Genomic DNA, 15517 nt, shown 5'->3' with positions numbered 1-15517 from the left:
TTTCTTTCCTGCATCTATTGAGCTAATCATATGATTTTTATCCTTTGTTTTATTAATATGGTATATCACATTGATTGATTTGTAGATGTTAAGCCATCCTTGCATCCCTGGAATAAATCCCACTTGATCATGGTGAAGATCCTTTTAATGTACTGTTTAATTCAGTTTGCTAATATTTTGTTGATGGTCTTTGCATCTGTGCTTATCAGAGATATTGGTGGGTAATTTTCTTTTCCTGTAGTGTCTTTGTCTGGCTTTGGTATCAAGGTAGTGTTGGCCTCATAGAATGAATCTGGATGTATTCTTTCCTCTGCAATTTTTTGGAACAATTTAAGAAGGATAGGTGCTACCTCTTCTTTAAATATTTGGCAGAATTCACTATGAAGCTGTCTAGTTTTGAACTTTTGTGTATTGTAAGTTTTTAAGTTAATTTCATTACTTATAATCATCTGTTCAGATTTTCTATCTCTTTGTGATTCACTTTTGGAAGTTGTATGTTTCTAGGAATTTATCTATTTCTTTTAGGTTTTATAGGTGTATAGTTGTTCATAGTAATCTCTTATAACCACTTCTAATTCTGTGCTGTGAGTTTAACTTCTCCTCCTTTGTTTCTGATTTTATTTATTTAGGCTCTCTTTTTCTTGACGGGCCTGGCTAGAGGTTTATCAAATTTTTTATCTTTTAAAAAATCTGCTTTTAGTTCTATTGTTTTTTTCCTATTTTTTGTCTCTATTTCATTTATTTCTGTTCTAATCTTTGTTATTTCCTTCCTTCTACTAATATTCGGCTCTGTTCTTTTTGTAGTGCTTTTAGGTATAAGGTTAGATGGTTTATTTGAGATTTCTCTTGTTTCTTTAGGTAGACATATATTACTAAGAACTTCTCTCTTAGAACTATTTTTGGTGTATCCCTTAGATTTTGGACTGTTGTATTTCCATTTTCATTTGTGTCAAGGCGTTTTTGTTTTTTGTTTTTTTTTCTCCTTGATTTTTCTTTGACCCATTTGCTGTTTAGTAACATGCCATTTAGCTTCCATGTGTTTGTGTTTTTTCCAGTTTTCTTCTTTTCATTGATTTCTAGTCTCATACTTACATGGTCAGAAGAAATGCTTGATATGATTTCTATCTTCTTGAATATATTAAGACTTGTTTTGTTGCCTAACATATAATGCACTGTGGAGAACATTCCTGTGTGCTAAAAAGAATGTGTATTCTGTAGTTTGGGAATAAAATGTTCTGTATATATGTATTAAGTCCATCTGGTCTAATGTATCACTTAAGGCCCATGTTTCCTTATTGATTTTCTGTCTGGTTGCTCTATCCATTGATGTAAATGGTGTATTAAAGTCCCCTACTATTATTGTATTACCGTATCTTTCTTTATGTATGTTAATACTTGCTTTATATAATTAGGTGATCCTATGTTGGGTTCATAAATCTTTATGAATATTATAGCCTCTTCTTAGATTTACCCTTTATCATTATGTAACGCTCTTCTTTATCTTTTGTTACAGTCTTTGTTTTAAAGCCTATTCTGTCTGTTTGAGTATTGCTACACCAGCTTCCTTTCTGTTTCCATTTGTGTGGAACATATTTTTCTATCCCCTCATTTTCAGTTTGTGTGTTTAGATCTGAAATGAGTCTCTCATAGGCAACATATAGCTGAGTCCTGTTTTTGACCCACTCAACCACTCTATGTCTTTCAATTGGTGCATTTAATTCATTTACATGTAATTATTGATAGGTATGTACTTATTGCCATTTTGTTCATTGTTTATTGGTTGTTTCTATGGTTCTTCTCTGTTCCTTTCTTGTTCTCTGCATCTCTTCCATTGTGCTTGATGATTTTCTTTAGTTTTATGTTTAAGTTCTTTTGTCTTTATCTTTTGTATATCTATTTTATGTTTTTGGTTTGTGCTCACCATGATTCTCATATATATTAACTACATATGTAGCAACCTCTCTCTCTTCCCATATATATATATATATATATATATATATATATATGATAGTCACTTAATATGAACACATTCTAAAAGCACTACATTTTTTACACCCTCCCTCATATTTTAAGCTTTTAATGTCTTAAATAAAAAATGTATCTTTTTATTATGTGTGTCCCTTAACTGCTTATTTTAGTTATAGTTGATTTTACTATTTTTATCTTTTAACCTTCATATTAACTTTGCAAGTAGCCAATTTACTTACTGCCTTTACTCTATGTTTAGGTATCAGTAAGATTTTTTTTCTTTCATGTATTTCCTTATTTCTAGTTATGGCTTTCCCTCTAACATTTTTTGTAAGGCCAGTCTAATGGTGATGAACTTCAGCTTTTGCTTCTCTGGGAATTCTTTATCTTTTCTTCAATCCTGAATGATAATCATGCCAAATAGTATATTCTTGGTTGTAAGCTTTTCCTTTTCAGCACTTTAAATATATCCTGCTACTCCCCGTTGGCCTGAAAGTCTTTGCTGACTTATGGGGTTTCCCTTGTTTGTAGCTGTTTTTCCCTTTCTGCTTTTAAGATTTTCTCTTTATCTTTAATTTTTGCCATTTTAATTATAATATGCCTTGGTATGGATCTCTTTGGGTTCATCTTGTTTTGGGACTCTCTGTGCTTCCTGGACCTGGATATCTCTTTCCTTCCCCAGGTTAAGAAAGTTTTCAACTATTATTTCTTCAAGTAACTTTTCTGCCCACCTCTATTTCTCTTGTGGATACCTAAAATGTGAATGTTAGCATACTTGATGTTGTCCAAGGTCTCTCAAGCTTATGCTTTTTAAAAATTATTTTTCTTTTTTCTGTTCTGCTTGAGTAATTTACACTATTCTGTCTTCCAGATCACTGACCTGTTCTTATGGATCATCTAATCTGCTATTGATTTCCTATAGAATATTTTTTAGTTCAGTTATTGTTTTCTTCAGCTCTGTGATTTCTTTTTGGTTCTTTCTTATCCTTTTCAACTCTTTGTTGAAGTTTTCTCTGTGTTCCTCCATTCTCCCAAGTTCAGTGAGCATCTTTATGACCATTACTTTGAACTCTTTACTAGATAAATTACTTACTTCCATTTCATCAGGGTTTTGTTTTTTTTGTTTTTTAATCCCTGGGGTTTTGTCTTGTTTTTTCTTTTATTTGGAATATATTCCTCTGTCTGCTGATTTTGTTTGACTTTCTCTGTTTCTGTGAATTAGGCAGAAAAGCTACCTTTCCCAGTCTTGAAGGAGTGGTCTTGTGCAGGTTCTTCCCTGTGTTGACTGTGTGTACTGGAGGCTTTGGTTGACTGGTCAAAGCTGAAGCAGGCATGGGATAGTGGGTCTTAGGGCATGCTGCACTGGGGCCACCCTACAGGAACAGCTGAAGCTGGGGTGGGTATGGGCCTGGGGGTCCCAGGGTGCTCCATGCCGGAACCACCTGGCTGGAGAGCTGGAGCTGGAATTGGTCTGGCTTGGCAAGTTCCAGGGTGCTCTGTACCAGGGCCACTATGGTAGGATACCTGAAACTGGGGCCGGCAGGCTGGGGCACTCCATATGGGTCTGCCCGATGGGATGGCTGGAGCTGAAGCAGGTACAGACTGGAGGTTTCCTGGAGTACTTTCCACCTGGTCCACTTTGGAGTGAAGGTTGAAGATATAGTGGGCACAAACAGGGGGTGTCTGGGTGTGCACTGTATTGTGGCAGCCTCAGTGAGATAGCTGGAGATGGGATGGGTGCAGGCAGGGGCTTGCCTATAGGGGATGGCTGGAGATGTTAGGGCTAGGAATCTGGGGTCACTGAGACTATAGGCCACCCCAGAGTGTCTGGCCCCTACACCCATCTGTGCTATCAAGATGGGGGGTGGGGAAAACATAGACAATGGCACTCACCAGCATCTTCAGGTCATTGAATCAAGTCTGGAATTCCTGTTATTTTTTTTTTTTAAGATTTTATTTATTTGACAGACAGAAATCACAAGTAGGCAGAGAGGCAGGCAGAGAGAGGAGAAAGCAGGCTCTCTGCTGAGCAGAGAGCCTGATGCGGGGCTTGATCCCAGGACCCTGGGATCATGACCTGAGCCGAAGGCAGAGGCTTTAACCCACTGAGCCACCCAGGCGCCCCTGGAATTCCCATTATTACCATGTCTCTGTCTCTCCTACCATTCTCTCTGTGGTCCCTCTGTTGTTGTTGTGCAGAAGTTGTTCAGTTGGCCTCCCGTTCTTCTTCAGGAGGTATTGCTTTATATGTAGGTGTAGATACAGTGTGTCCATGGGACAAAGTGAGTTCAGGGTGTTCCTACACTGCCATCATGGACCACCACTCTCAGTAGTCTTAATCTATGTTGTTTCTACTTTTTTAATGCATATTCTCATGAATTTTGGTGGGAGGAAGTGTCCACTTCTCCCTGAGGGAGGCTGAAGATGTCAGACACTTGTTTTGCCAAGCTTGTTTGCTTCTAAAATATCTAAACAACATTTTTAACATGGCCCATGAGGCTCCATATGATCTGACCCCTAAGTACCTTTGCCAATTTCATCTTGCCCCACGGCTTCAACTCTTGCTGTCTGCTCTACCTGCTGTGGACTTCTTTTAGCTACTCATGTACACCCTGCTCCCTGTTGCACAGAGACCTTCATATATTATTTCTCGTGCCTGAAATGACTTTTCCCAACCTGTTTCTCTAGTTAGTGCTACTGCTCTTTATTCAGACCTTAGCTCAATCTTCACTTCCTCAGAGAATCTTTCCCAACTCCTGTAAGTCAAAGCCTTTTTGCTAAGTTCTCAGAACCCCATGTGCTGTTCATTCCTCTCACTTTACACAGTAGAATACATATCTTCACTATTATCATTATCCATTTACTACTGCATCTTTCCCTAGATCCTGAACTCCATGAAAACAGGAAATATTTCTGATTTTGTTCATTTCTATGTGCCAGTGGAAAGCACAGTAGGTACACACTAAGTATTTGTTAGTAAATAGAATGAATAAACAGGGTTAACCTTTAAATGATATTCATGACTTCTGATCCTAAAAAAACAACCAAAATTAATATGGTTCACAGCATTCTTGGAATATTATGTATAAATAAAAAGCATCCTGAACACCTCATTGGTTCCTAGAACAACACTATCTAACTGTTAGGTGATTACCTGAGAAAATGATGGTAAATGCTAATTTGCTGGAAACCATGAGGTAAAAAATAGTATGGCAATTGAGTGAGGCATAGGAGCAAGCAATATTTGGCCCATTAACCATTTCAACTGAAATTTAAAACAGTGAATATATGCCAGGTACAATACTAGATGCAGGCATATATCCACAGATGAATTAGACCCCATCTTTGACCTCCAGTAGCACAGTCCAACATGAAGAAAGGCTTGAGAGCAAATAAATACAATGCAATGTTAACATGAAGTCAGTCTTTTTTTTTTTTAAAGATTTTTATGTATTTATTTGACAGAGAGAAAGATCACAAATAGACAGAGAGAGAGGGAGAAGCAGGCCCCACGCTGAGCAAAGATCCCAATGCAGGGCTCGATCCCAGGACACTGAGATCAGGACCCAAGTGGAAGGCAGAGGCTTAACCCACTGAGCTACCCAGGTGCCCCAACATGAAGTCAGTCTTAAACGCAGGATAATGACTGCTATGGTCTCCACCCTGAGAACCTCTGGGTTTGGCAGAGTGATAGGAATGTGTGTCCTGATTTCCCCATTTCCTCAGCCACATTTCTGGCTACGTGCTTTCTGGTCTCTGCTTGAACACCTTCAGTGATGACGGTCTCACTCCAGAGGTAGCCAATTCATTCCACTTCTGGGCATCTCTGGTTGTTAGTGGGTTCTTTATGTCCCTTGAGCATTTAAGTGGATTATCCATCTCTTCATTTACCCACTGACTTTAATTCTACCCCATAAATTTAATCACACTTCTTCATTATGCAAGAATTTTTTTTAAAATCTGGAAAAAGGAAGGTAGTCCTTTAAAAGGGAGGATATAAAGATAAAGCATCAGATGTTCATGTTTATATTTGGTATTTTTCCTCAATATATCGTCTCTCCCTTTTCCTTTCTGTTACAGCGTCAGTAAACTATACCATTACCAAATATGGGCATCATTTCTAGACTCGTTAAACCCGGACGAGGAAGTAATTATTCACGTAGCAAATCAAATTATTATTCATGAAAAGTACAACGGAACCACCTATGAAAATGACATAGCTTTGATTGAATTGAAAAAACGCTCAAACCGAAAAGATTGTGAGCTGCCTGATTCCGTCCCTACCTGTGTGCCCTGGTCTCCATATCTATTCCGACCTAATGACAAATGCATTATTTCTGGCTGGGGTCGAGAAAAAGGTACATGTTTTAAAATTTGTTCATCAGACTCCAGGGGTTGAAATTAATGGGAATAGAAATGGATAGGGGCTAATTACCTAGTACTCAGGGAGAAACATAGAATCAAATCCAGAAAAATGAGCATTCAGCCAGGGCTAGCTTCCTAGGCATTAGACCTGTACAATTGCCCAGCATCCCAGGCTCCAAAGGGCCCCTTGCTTAGTGGACTGCCCTGATGTCATCATCAATGTCATCATCATGAAATTCTTAATAATTTTGCAGCAGCCTCCAGCTCACATTTTTATTTTTCACTGGGCCCTGAAAATTAGGTAGCTGATCCTGACCCAGAGTTTCAAAGGACCCCTACACACTCTGTGATCTTGAAGCATATATTGAGGGGTAACCATTTACTGAAAAAAAAAAAGGCAGAGTGATGGGGACATATATAGCATGGACTTTATGGGTTTGTTAGAGAGACAAGGATGGAAGAAAAAATGGATTTCAAAGGAATAGTCGAAGTATAGGTGAGTCAGTAATCCCACAACCCTCTGTTCTCTCCTCCACTCCCCCATTTCCTTGCCTCACCCTCCCCATCACATTCCACAAAGAGGAAGAAAACATAAAGAATTATTTCTTGAGCTTCTAAGAAGACTTGAGGTGAACATTTGTATTCATAAGCTATGTAGACACTTAGGGACAAATTATTAGAAAAACTGGCTAAATAAGAAGTTGGATTAGAATTAAGTTAGCCAATGCCTTTCCCTTTATCTTGAAGAGTTAGCTTTGAAATTTAGCTTCCTTTTGACTTTCTACATTCTCTTTGTAAATTACTTCACTACATTGGTCTTATAGACTCATACTCCAACACATTATTTAAACTTGCCACATGGAAAAGTATAAAATATGTGTCTAAATTAACCTGGATTTGTAGACTGTTTGAATACCCAAGACTAAATTTTATTGGTAATTAGTTTATCCAGAAGGCATTATGTCCTTACATTTGTTCCTTAAAAAAAAACTTTTATTATGTACATTTACAAGTATACAGAAGAGTAGAGATAAAGTATAATAAACCTACTTATTCATCACCAGTTTCCAGTTATCAACACTCTACCATTCTTGTTTTATCTCTCTGAATCAATCTCAACCTCAGTAAGATAATTAGGGAGGGTTATTTATACAGGGATTAATTACAGGGATGTGGATAGGGGTTTGGGGAACCAGAAGGACTATGCAGCAACCGGGACCAACAGTTCCAGAACTGCCTCTCTTAGATCGGAAGATGTGAGAGGAAGAATTTACCATGAGAAAGAGCCTAAGGTAGAGCAGGCTGCCTTAAGAGAAGCGGGGACTTTGGATGGAAGGTTATAGCCAACCCCAATCCTGTTATCCTCTCTCCTTACCCTCCCTTCTTCTGTTGGGGTTTTATGTTGAAAACCAGGGGCTAAGAGATTCCTATTGGGGCAGTCCCTCAGATCAGGCACTCGGGCAGGGGCCATGGCATTGATGGGTGGAGAGTGGATCTGAACATATCCCTGCTACCCCACACATTTTCCCCCCGGAGCATATTAAATCAAACCCAGACATAATGTAATTTCATCCATGAATATTCTAGTAGATACCTTTACCAGGTAAGGACTTAAAAAAAACAAAAGCAAAAACACAACACCATTCATACACAACAAAATGAAAGTGATCCCATAATATCATCTAATAACCATCCCGTGTTTAATATTCTTCAATTATTTACAAAATATTTTTACAATCAGGGTTATTTCCATTGGGATCCAAAGTCTGCACATTGCACATTTGGTGGCTATTTTTCTTAAGTCTCTTTTAATCTAGAACAGTTAGCCCTTCCTTTTATTTAAAATGTATTTACTAAAGAAACTGGTTCATTATTTTGGAATTTTCACATCTTGAATTTGTCTGATTGTATCCTTGATGTGGCATTTCACATTCTTCTATTCCATGTATTTCCTATAGACTGGTAGATATGTTCTTATGCATTGTTTTAATCATTAATCAAATACAGTTTAACACATTTTTTGAGCCCTTCACAATAGTAATGCTAATGTGCTAGGATTTCACTGATGAAAAGTATGGACCAGGTCAACAAGGAGTATAGAAGCTATAAGACTGAGAAACAAAGACCAGCTCTCAAGGGACTTACAGTACAGAGGAGCCATCAGATGTGAACGCCACCATCAGACAGCAGAATGTGACAGGTGCCTAAAGAAATATGCAAAACAATGGGGTGCCTGGGTGGCTCAGTTGGTTAAGCGTCCAACTCTTGATTTGGGCTCAGGTCATGATCTTGGGGTTGTGGGATCAAGCCCCACATCAGGCTCCATTCTGAGCATGGAGCCTGCTTGAGATTCTCTCCTTCTCCCTTGGCCCCTCCCCACTCACACTCTCCCTTTAAAAAAGAAAAAAAAAAAAGTATACAAAACAAGAGTTCAGGAGAGGGAGTAATCTCCCAAACCATTAAAAATTGTTCACATGGTATAGGAGCTCCCAGTTTTTAAAGCCTTCAATTGAGTTAGAAGAAATAATAAATTACTAATTTAAAAAAAAAAACAACTCTTAATCTAAAAAAGATAGCATCTTAAAACTAATTTGAAGTAAGACTTGAAGGAGAAAAAAAGAAACTCTTTTCTAATTTGCACTATACTTGGGTGGATTTTTGTGTCCCCCTGCTTCTCAGAAGAGAAGAATATTAGTTTTACAGTTTACTATATCCCCACTACACTGCACAGGTCTGTGGAGGTGTCCTCTCAAGACAGTCAGAAGCCTCAGCCCGCTGATAGTTTCTACAGTAAGTGAGGGGGTAAGTCATTTGGCAAAAATTGTTTAGTGTATAATTGGATTACGGAATTCATGGACAAGTTAATTACATAAATATTTATTAAGCAACTACTTTGTGCTAGCGTGAGTCTGCCTGTCAACCAGGGCCAGTGCTTGCCCTCCTAGAGCATAAAAATTGCCGAAAGCTTGGGGAAAAGGAGGAGGGGCAGATGGGGCAAAGACTTGCTCCTTACACCCAAGACATCTCACCCCCTGTTCTTAAGTTTTTCTCATCTTCCTGGGCTGTCGATCAGCAACAGTATCTGCCCCTTTTCTCTCCTTATATGAAAAAGTTCAAGCCCCACATCTCCAACTCAAATGAAAAGGAAATCCTAAATCCTCTTTCAAATCACTCAGGAGACGAACTTCAGACACACAAAAACATACACACTGATAATTGCATATGTATTTTCTTCATTTAACTTCTTATATTAAAAGGTCGTTTTCACGCTAACAAGCACTTTCAAAGAAATCAGGGATGTAAGACGATAGGAGCTATCCACGTGAGAAAAGCCCAATCACCAACTTCTCCACACCTTCCCCCCACCCTCCCACCCCCACTGGACTCAGCAATCAGAGGGGAGGGAGTTTCTCTTGTTCATCTCAGAGCAGCCAGGTCTCTGTGAAATGAGAACGACTTCAGGCATGTGTTCAGGACTGCCCTTTAACTATTTTTTTTAAGATTTTTTATTTATTTATTTGACAGAGAGACAGCGAGAGAAGGAATACAAGCAGGGGGAGTGGAAGAGGGAGAAGCAGGGAGCAAGGGGCCGTGGAGCAGGGAGCCCCATGCAGGGCTCAATCTCAGAACCCTGGGATCATGACCTGAGCTGAAGATGCTTAACCACTGAGCCACCCGGGCGCCAGCCCTTTAACTGTTTGTTTTTTTTTTTTTTTTTTAAGGTTTTATTTATTTATTTGACAGGCAGAGATCACAAGTAGGCAGAGAGGCAGGCAGAGAAAGAAGGGGAAGCAGGCTCCCCGCTGAGCAGAGGATGGATGCGGGGCTTGATTCCAGGACCCTGAGATCATGACCTGAGCTGAAGGCAGAGGCTTAACCCACTGAGCCCCCCAGCCCCCTCCTCTTTACCTGGTTTTAAAAGACTATTGGAGATACTGGACATAGGAGTGGTGTGTGATTAAATATGTTAATGAACTCTCCTCAAAAGCTGATATGTGTGTTAAGGAGTATATATCATCTTCTCTATGCCTCGTGGCTTACTAAGTGATGAGAGCATTTATTTAGATTTCTCATTTGCGACTTCTCAATGTCTGTTCTCTCCCTTTGCTTAGATGACCAAAAAGTCAATTTACTTCAGTGGGGCGAAGTTAGCCTAATCAACAACTGCTCCAGGTTTTATCCGGGTCGCTATTATGAAAAAGAAATGGACTGTGCAGGTAAGCACGGAGTGGTTTCCCTAAGATCTGTGTCCATACCCCCTACCAGAACCTCTCACCTCCTCACCAAATCCACCCCTCGCTCTGGGCCGTGGGCCCTTTCATCGGACCTCCTGACTGGTGCTTCCCTTGCCCTTAGCTCAATCCCTCATGCTAATACGAAAAGGAAAACAAATCTTCCTTATGCCACCATATAGTAAGATGACTAAAAGCACAGACTCTGGAACCAGGCTGCCTGGGTTTATACCCCAGTTTTTACCAATTACGACTCACGGGGCCCTGAGCAGGCGTCCCCATCTGCAAAACTGGGGATGTTCATAAATGAGGAAACTGAGACGCGGAGCAGTTAACTAATTTGCCTGAAGTCTTATAGACAATCAGCGGCAGATCCAGGATCAAAACCCCAACTTTTTCTAAACAAAAATCTGAATGAGCTCATTTCAGTTGTGTCCACTTGAAAGTAAATCCTTCCTCCTCAGCACTGCCATGGCACTTTGGACGGCCCCTGCCACCGTCTCCTTTACTGTCCCACTGGTGCTAGCCCCCCTACCTAAGATCGCAAGCTTGCAGGGTTCTTGTCTCACAGAGTGGAAGAAGCAATCTCACAGACACAAAAGGGTGAACTGAAATGAAAGTTTATTAAGTGGAGGTGAGAGCAGAAAGGAAAGAAAAACTCTCCAGAGTGAGAGGGGTCCTGAATGGGTTGCCACAGAGGGCTTTTAGTGGCAGTCTTTTATTGAGAACTGACTGGGAAGCTTGTGGCCCTGAGATTCTTGCGTCTTGGTTTGTTCCTTTATCTCTTGTTCTGCTCTGTCTCCAAGTCTCCCTCTGCCAGGAATAGTTCCTGTGCCCAGTCAGGGGCCTCCTATCTCTCCTACGAAGACCTTACCCCTTCCCTACTCACAGGACGGCCCCTGTGGGCAGAAAGAGCTGTGTGGGACTGTGAGGAATGACTGACTGTATACTTTTTAATGAGTGGGGGTGAGTGATAGCGCAAGTCTCCAGGGAATCTGGAAGCAAGGCTTTCAGGACCTTGAAGGGCAGCTGCTGCCAAGATAAGGTTCCTTTTAAACATTAAGGCACTAAGGCAGCTGAGAATTCCTTGAGGAAGGTCATGCTCTGCATGTCTCAGGTATCTCTCAGTGGGCTGCCAACTGTAAGGAGATTTGAATTTAAGCTACATTTCTTTTGTTTTTGTTTCCCACATCACTAACACAGCTACAACACTTCCTGCTTTTGGTGGTGACACAAAGGCAGGGAACCAAAGCCAGGGTAATGCATTTATGATGCTTTATTAAAACCACTTATAAATAGTGTAGTCCAGAAAAAGGCAAAGTCATTGACATCCCATAACTTTTGGGATCAGTGATTTAAAAACCTTAGAAAGTCCTAAGAGTGAGAGGAAAGTAAACAGACCATTCCCTGTGCCCTCCCTTCTTAGATGGAGTTCAGGATGACAGAGGACAAAAGGGGAGAATAGCACAAAACCTACCAGGAGGCAGTTATCACAGTTAAGAGGAAAAGCTCAAAGGGTTCTGCCTCCTTGAATTCAAGTCCAACCTCTTGCCACTTAGTAGCTGTTTCATCTTGGACAAATTAGTTAACCTCTCTGTGCCTTATTTGTCTCATCTGAAAATAAGGATAATAGTGATACTTATCTCATAGGGTTGTGGTTTAGGATCAAAATGATGACTGACTAATACATATGAAGCACTCAATAAGCATGAAGTATTTCATCATTTTCCCAGTCAGCATTGGATGCTACTTTCACATTTAATCTCGTCAGAGTATAAACTTGCAAAAAACAGAGGAAGCACAGGAAGCACTCACTAAATATGGAGAATGAGCAGAAGGCAAAGTGTTTCCCAGCCCGCACCTCTCCAGCTCTATGGCCCAGCAGGGGCCTGAGAGGGAGAATATGTACTATTTCCTGTCAGCAAACTGTAAAAAAGCCAAAGCTGGTATACGCATTGGCAGAGGAGATAGGAAGTCGGCATGGCAGCCTCGACAAATGGAAGGACATGTGTGATTCTCTTTTTCCTTTGTCTTTTTCAGGTACAGAGGATGGTTCCATCGATGCCTGTAAAGGGGACTCTGGAGGCCCCTTAGTCTGTAAGGATGTCAACAATGTGGCTTATGTTTGGGGTGTTGTGAGTTGGGGTGAAAACTGCGGAAGTCCAGAGTACCCAGGTGTTTACACCAAAGTGGCCAACTATTTTGATTGGATTAGCCTTCATGTGGGAAGGTCTCTTATTTCTCAGCACAATGTATAAAATTGTGTTCTCTCTCTTCTGCTCTTTTTCCCTTGGGATTTGGATTTTAGTTGAAATGATACTGCATAATTAGTACTTCTCTAGGAAAAAGATAATAAAGCACATTTTATTGGATATTTTTAAGGTCTCTGCGAAGCTTCTTCCATATTGGAACTTCGCTGTATAATTATCAAAGAAATATTTTAGTCAGGCATACATACTTTATTTATTAGAAAATGTGATTAAATGATCTCTTTATACAGGGAGGACATATTGACTATACTAAAGGTTTTGCTTGTTGATTAACACTGGATTCACATAAGCCTGCATTCAAACCCCAACTACTAATTACTTGGCCTTGGGCAATTTATTATCATCTTTGTGTCTCATTTTCTGCCTTTGAAATAGAAACTAAAATTTTGGAAAAAATGAAACCACATACTAAACGAAATGTTGGCATAGTACCTGACACAGGAACATAACTGACCTCACAGCTCTTGTCCCGTTTCTCTGCTTCTGAAAGTATTAAAAATTCTCCTGAAAGATTTGTCTTTAGTTTCCCATTTCACAAGTCCTCCTTGACCCTCTCTTTAAACCTCTCCACAGATACTGCCACATAACCACGGACCTCCTTGGTGTCAAACCCACAGTCACTTAGCTACTCTCTTCTCCCCCTGCCCCAGCAGCAGAAGACACAGTGGGCCCGTTAGGACATCACACTCTCCACCTGGCCTGCTGCCTTCCAGGCTGGTCCCAGCCTCCCTCCTAGTCTCTTCCTTCTGGTCACTTCTTAAACTTTGTGCTTTCCCTAGCAATCTTACCTCGAGTCAGCTCTAAATCCCACTCACAGTCCAATGGCCCACAAATCTGTATCTCCAGCCCTGATCTTCCTAAATTCCAGACTAGTATTTCACTGAGCACTTAACTTCTCCACCTGGACATCTAATAGCATCTCAGAAGAAACAGAGTCAACCCAAAATGGCCCCTTCTTTATCTAGTTCCTCCCTTCTTAGAAAATGGCATTTACTCAGGGCTCTCCTGTGGAACCACTGTACACTGGGCAACAGTCTCTTTCTATCACGTGACGCTGGTTTGTCTACCTCTTCCCCGGGATGCTCACACACCCGCTCCTGCCCTCTGCTTACTACACTGTAAGACAGAAGAGAGACTGTCTTCCTTCTGTCCGCAACACTAGCACTTGGTTCATAGGGGTCCTCAGTGAAGAATTATCTGCTTTTATTATGATTTAAAATGCAGCTGTCATCATCCTGAAGACTGAGGTTTGTTTTTCACATAAATATTACCCTCAATCCCTAGGTTCAGTCCTAGATAAAGCCCAATTGTTTTAATAAGAGAAATGCCCATTTCTATATATAATCCAAAGTTGTTTACTGCCCAGATTTTTTTTCCTTTTTAAAAATTTTGATAACATTAATATACAATATTTTTAAGTGCTTTAACCATTTGAAGTGTACAGTTCAGGGCACCTGGATGGCTCAGTTGGTTGGGCGACTGCCTTTGGCTCAGGTCATGATCCCGGAGTCCCAGGATCGAGTCCTGCATCAGGCTCCCAGCTCTGTGGGGAGTCTGCTTCTCCCTCTGACCTTCTCCCCTCTCATCCTCTCTCTTACTCTCTCTCCCTCTCTCTTAAATAAATAAATAAAAATCTTTTTTAAAAATGAAGCGTACAATTCAGGGGCATTAAATATGTTCCCTTGTTATGCAACCAGGAATTTTTCATCTTCCCAAACTAAAAATCTGTGCCCATTGCACACTAACTCCTCCTCCCCTCCCATGCTGCCTGGGCCTTTGTCATTGAATGCAGGAAAATTTTGGTCATCTATGGCTGTGGAAGAAAGAACCTCACATATTTACTTAAATAACAATTGTTTTTTATTTTGTTCACATGTCTGGGAATTCACTGGGGTCAGCTGGACATTTCTTCCATCCTCTAGTGTAGTTACTATCAGACAAGGAGGGCTGGGCCAAGGATCATCTTGAAGGCTTCTTCACTCGGGCGTCTGGTGCTTGGGCTGGGAGAACTCAGACAGTGGGGCTTCTCAGGCATCTCTGTCTATGTGGGCTTCTCCATTTGGGCTCTCAACATGAGGACTCAGATGCTCTAGACTTCTTACATAACAGCTGACAAGTCCCAGGAGAGCCCACAAACGAGGACAGCCTCTGTAAACCCAGCTTTGGAAGTCATTTAGCCTCGCTTTCATCACAGACCTCAGCAGGTTGAAGGGAACAAATATAATCCATCTCTTGATGGGAGGGGTGTCAAGAAATCTGTGGCGTGTTTTAAAACTTCCACCATGTCCTGGCCCAGCAAACGTGGAGCATGTAGCATCTTTGAAGATGCCTGGATATGAGGACTAAGGGCTGAAAGCTGGGAGAAGGTAGCGTTGTGGCCCCTGGAAGGACCAAGCCAGTCCGCACAGTGACCTGGGACCTGGAGGCTTCACAGTAGAGTAGACCAGAATTGGAGCCTGAATAGTGAAGAACCAGCTTCCCCATAGTGACTCCATGTGACAGAGCCTAGGAACAGCAGGAGGGAGATGAGTGGACTCCAGGGTTCTCTTAGTCAAGAGGTCTACGAAAGGGCTCCTGGCTGCTAACCACAGAAGCCAATCTAATTGATTTAATGGGGGGGGGGGGAGGAGATGTGTTCAAAGATATTATGCAGTTCACAGAATCTCCAGGAAAGCCAAAGAG

The 15517-nt window shown here is 40.9% G+C and overlaps 1 protein-coding gene across 1 annotated transcript in view; it reads left to right on the top strand.

Annotated features, from left to right (window-relative positions):
- Positions 1 to 12937, top strand: part of CFI (complement factor I) — a 48602-nt gene extending 35665 nt beyond the window's left edge. The window contains exons 12-14 of the mRNA XM_080797501.1: positions 6049 to 6326; positions 10446 to 10550; positions 12606 to 12937. Coding sequence (XP_080653627.1) covers positions 6049 to 6326; positions 10446 to 10550; positions 12606 to 12823 — 601 coding nt within the window. The 3' untranslated portion in view covers positions 12824 to 12937. The remainder of the gene's footprint in view (positions 1 to 6048; positions 6327 to 10445; positions 10551 to 12605) is intronic.
- Positions 12938 to 15517: the final 2580 nt, after the last annotated feature.

The sequence above is a fragment of the Martes martes genome (genome assembly GCF_963455335.1).
Source record: "Martes martes genome assembly, chromosome: 2".
Classification (NCBI taxonomy): domain Eukaryota; kingdom Metazoa; phylum Chordata; class Mammalia; order Carnivora; family Mustelidae; genus Martes; species Martes martes.
Note: the sequence above shows the minus strand (reverse complement) of the source record. Positions and strands in the feature narration are given on the sequence as shown.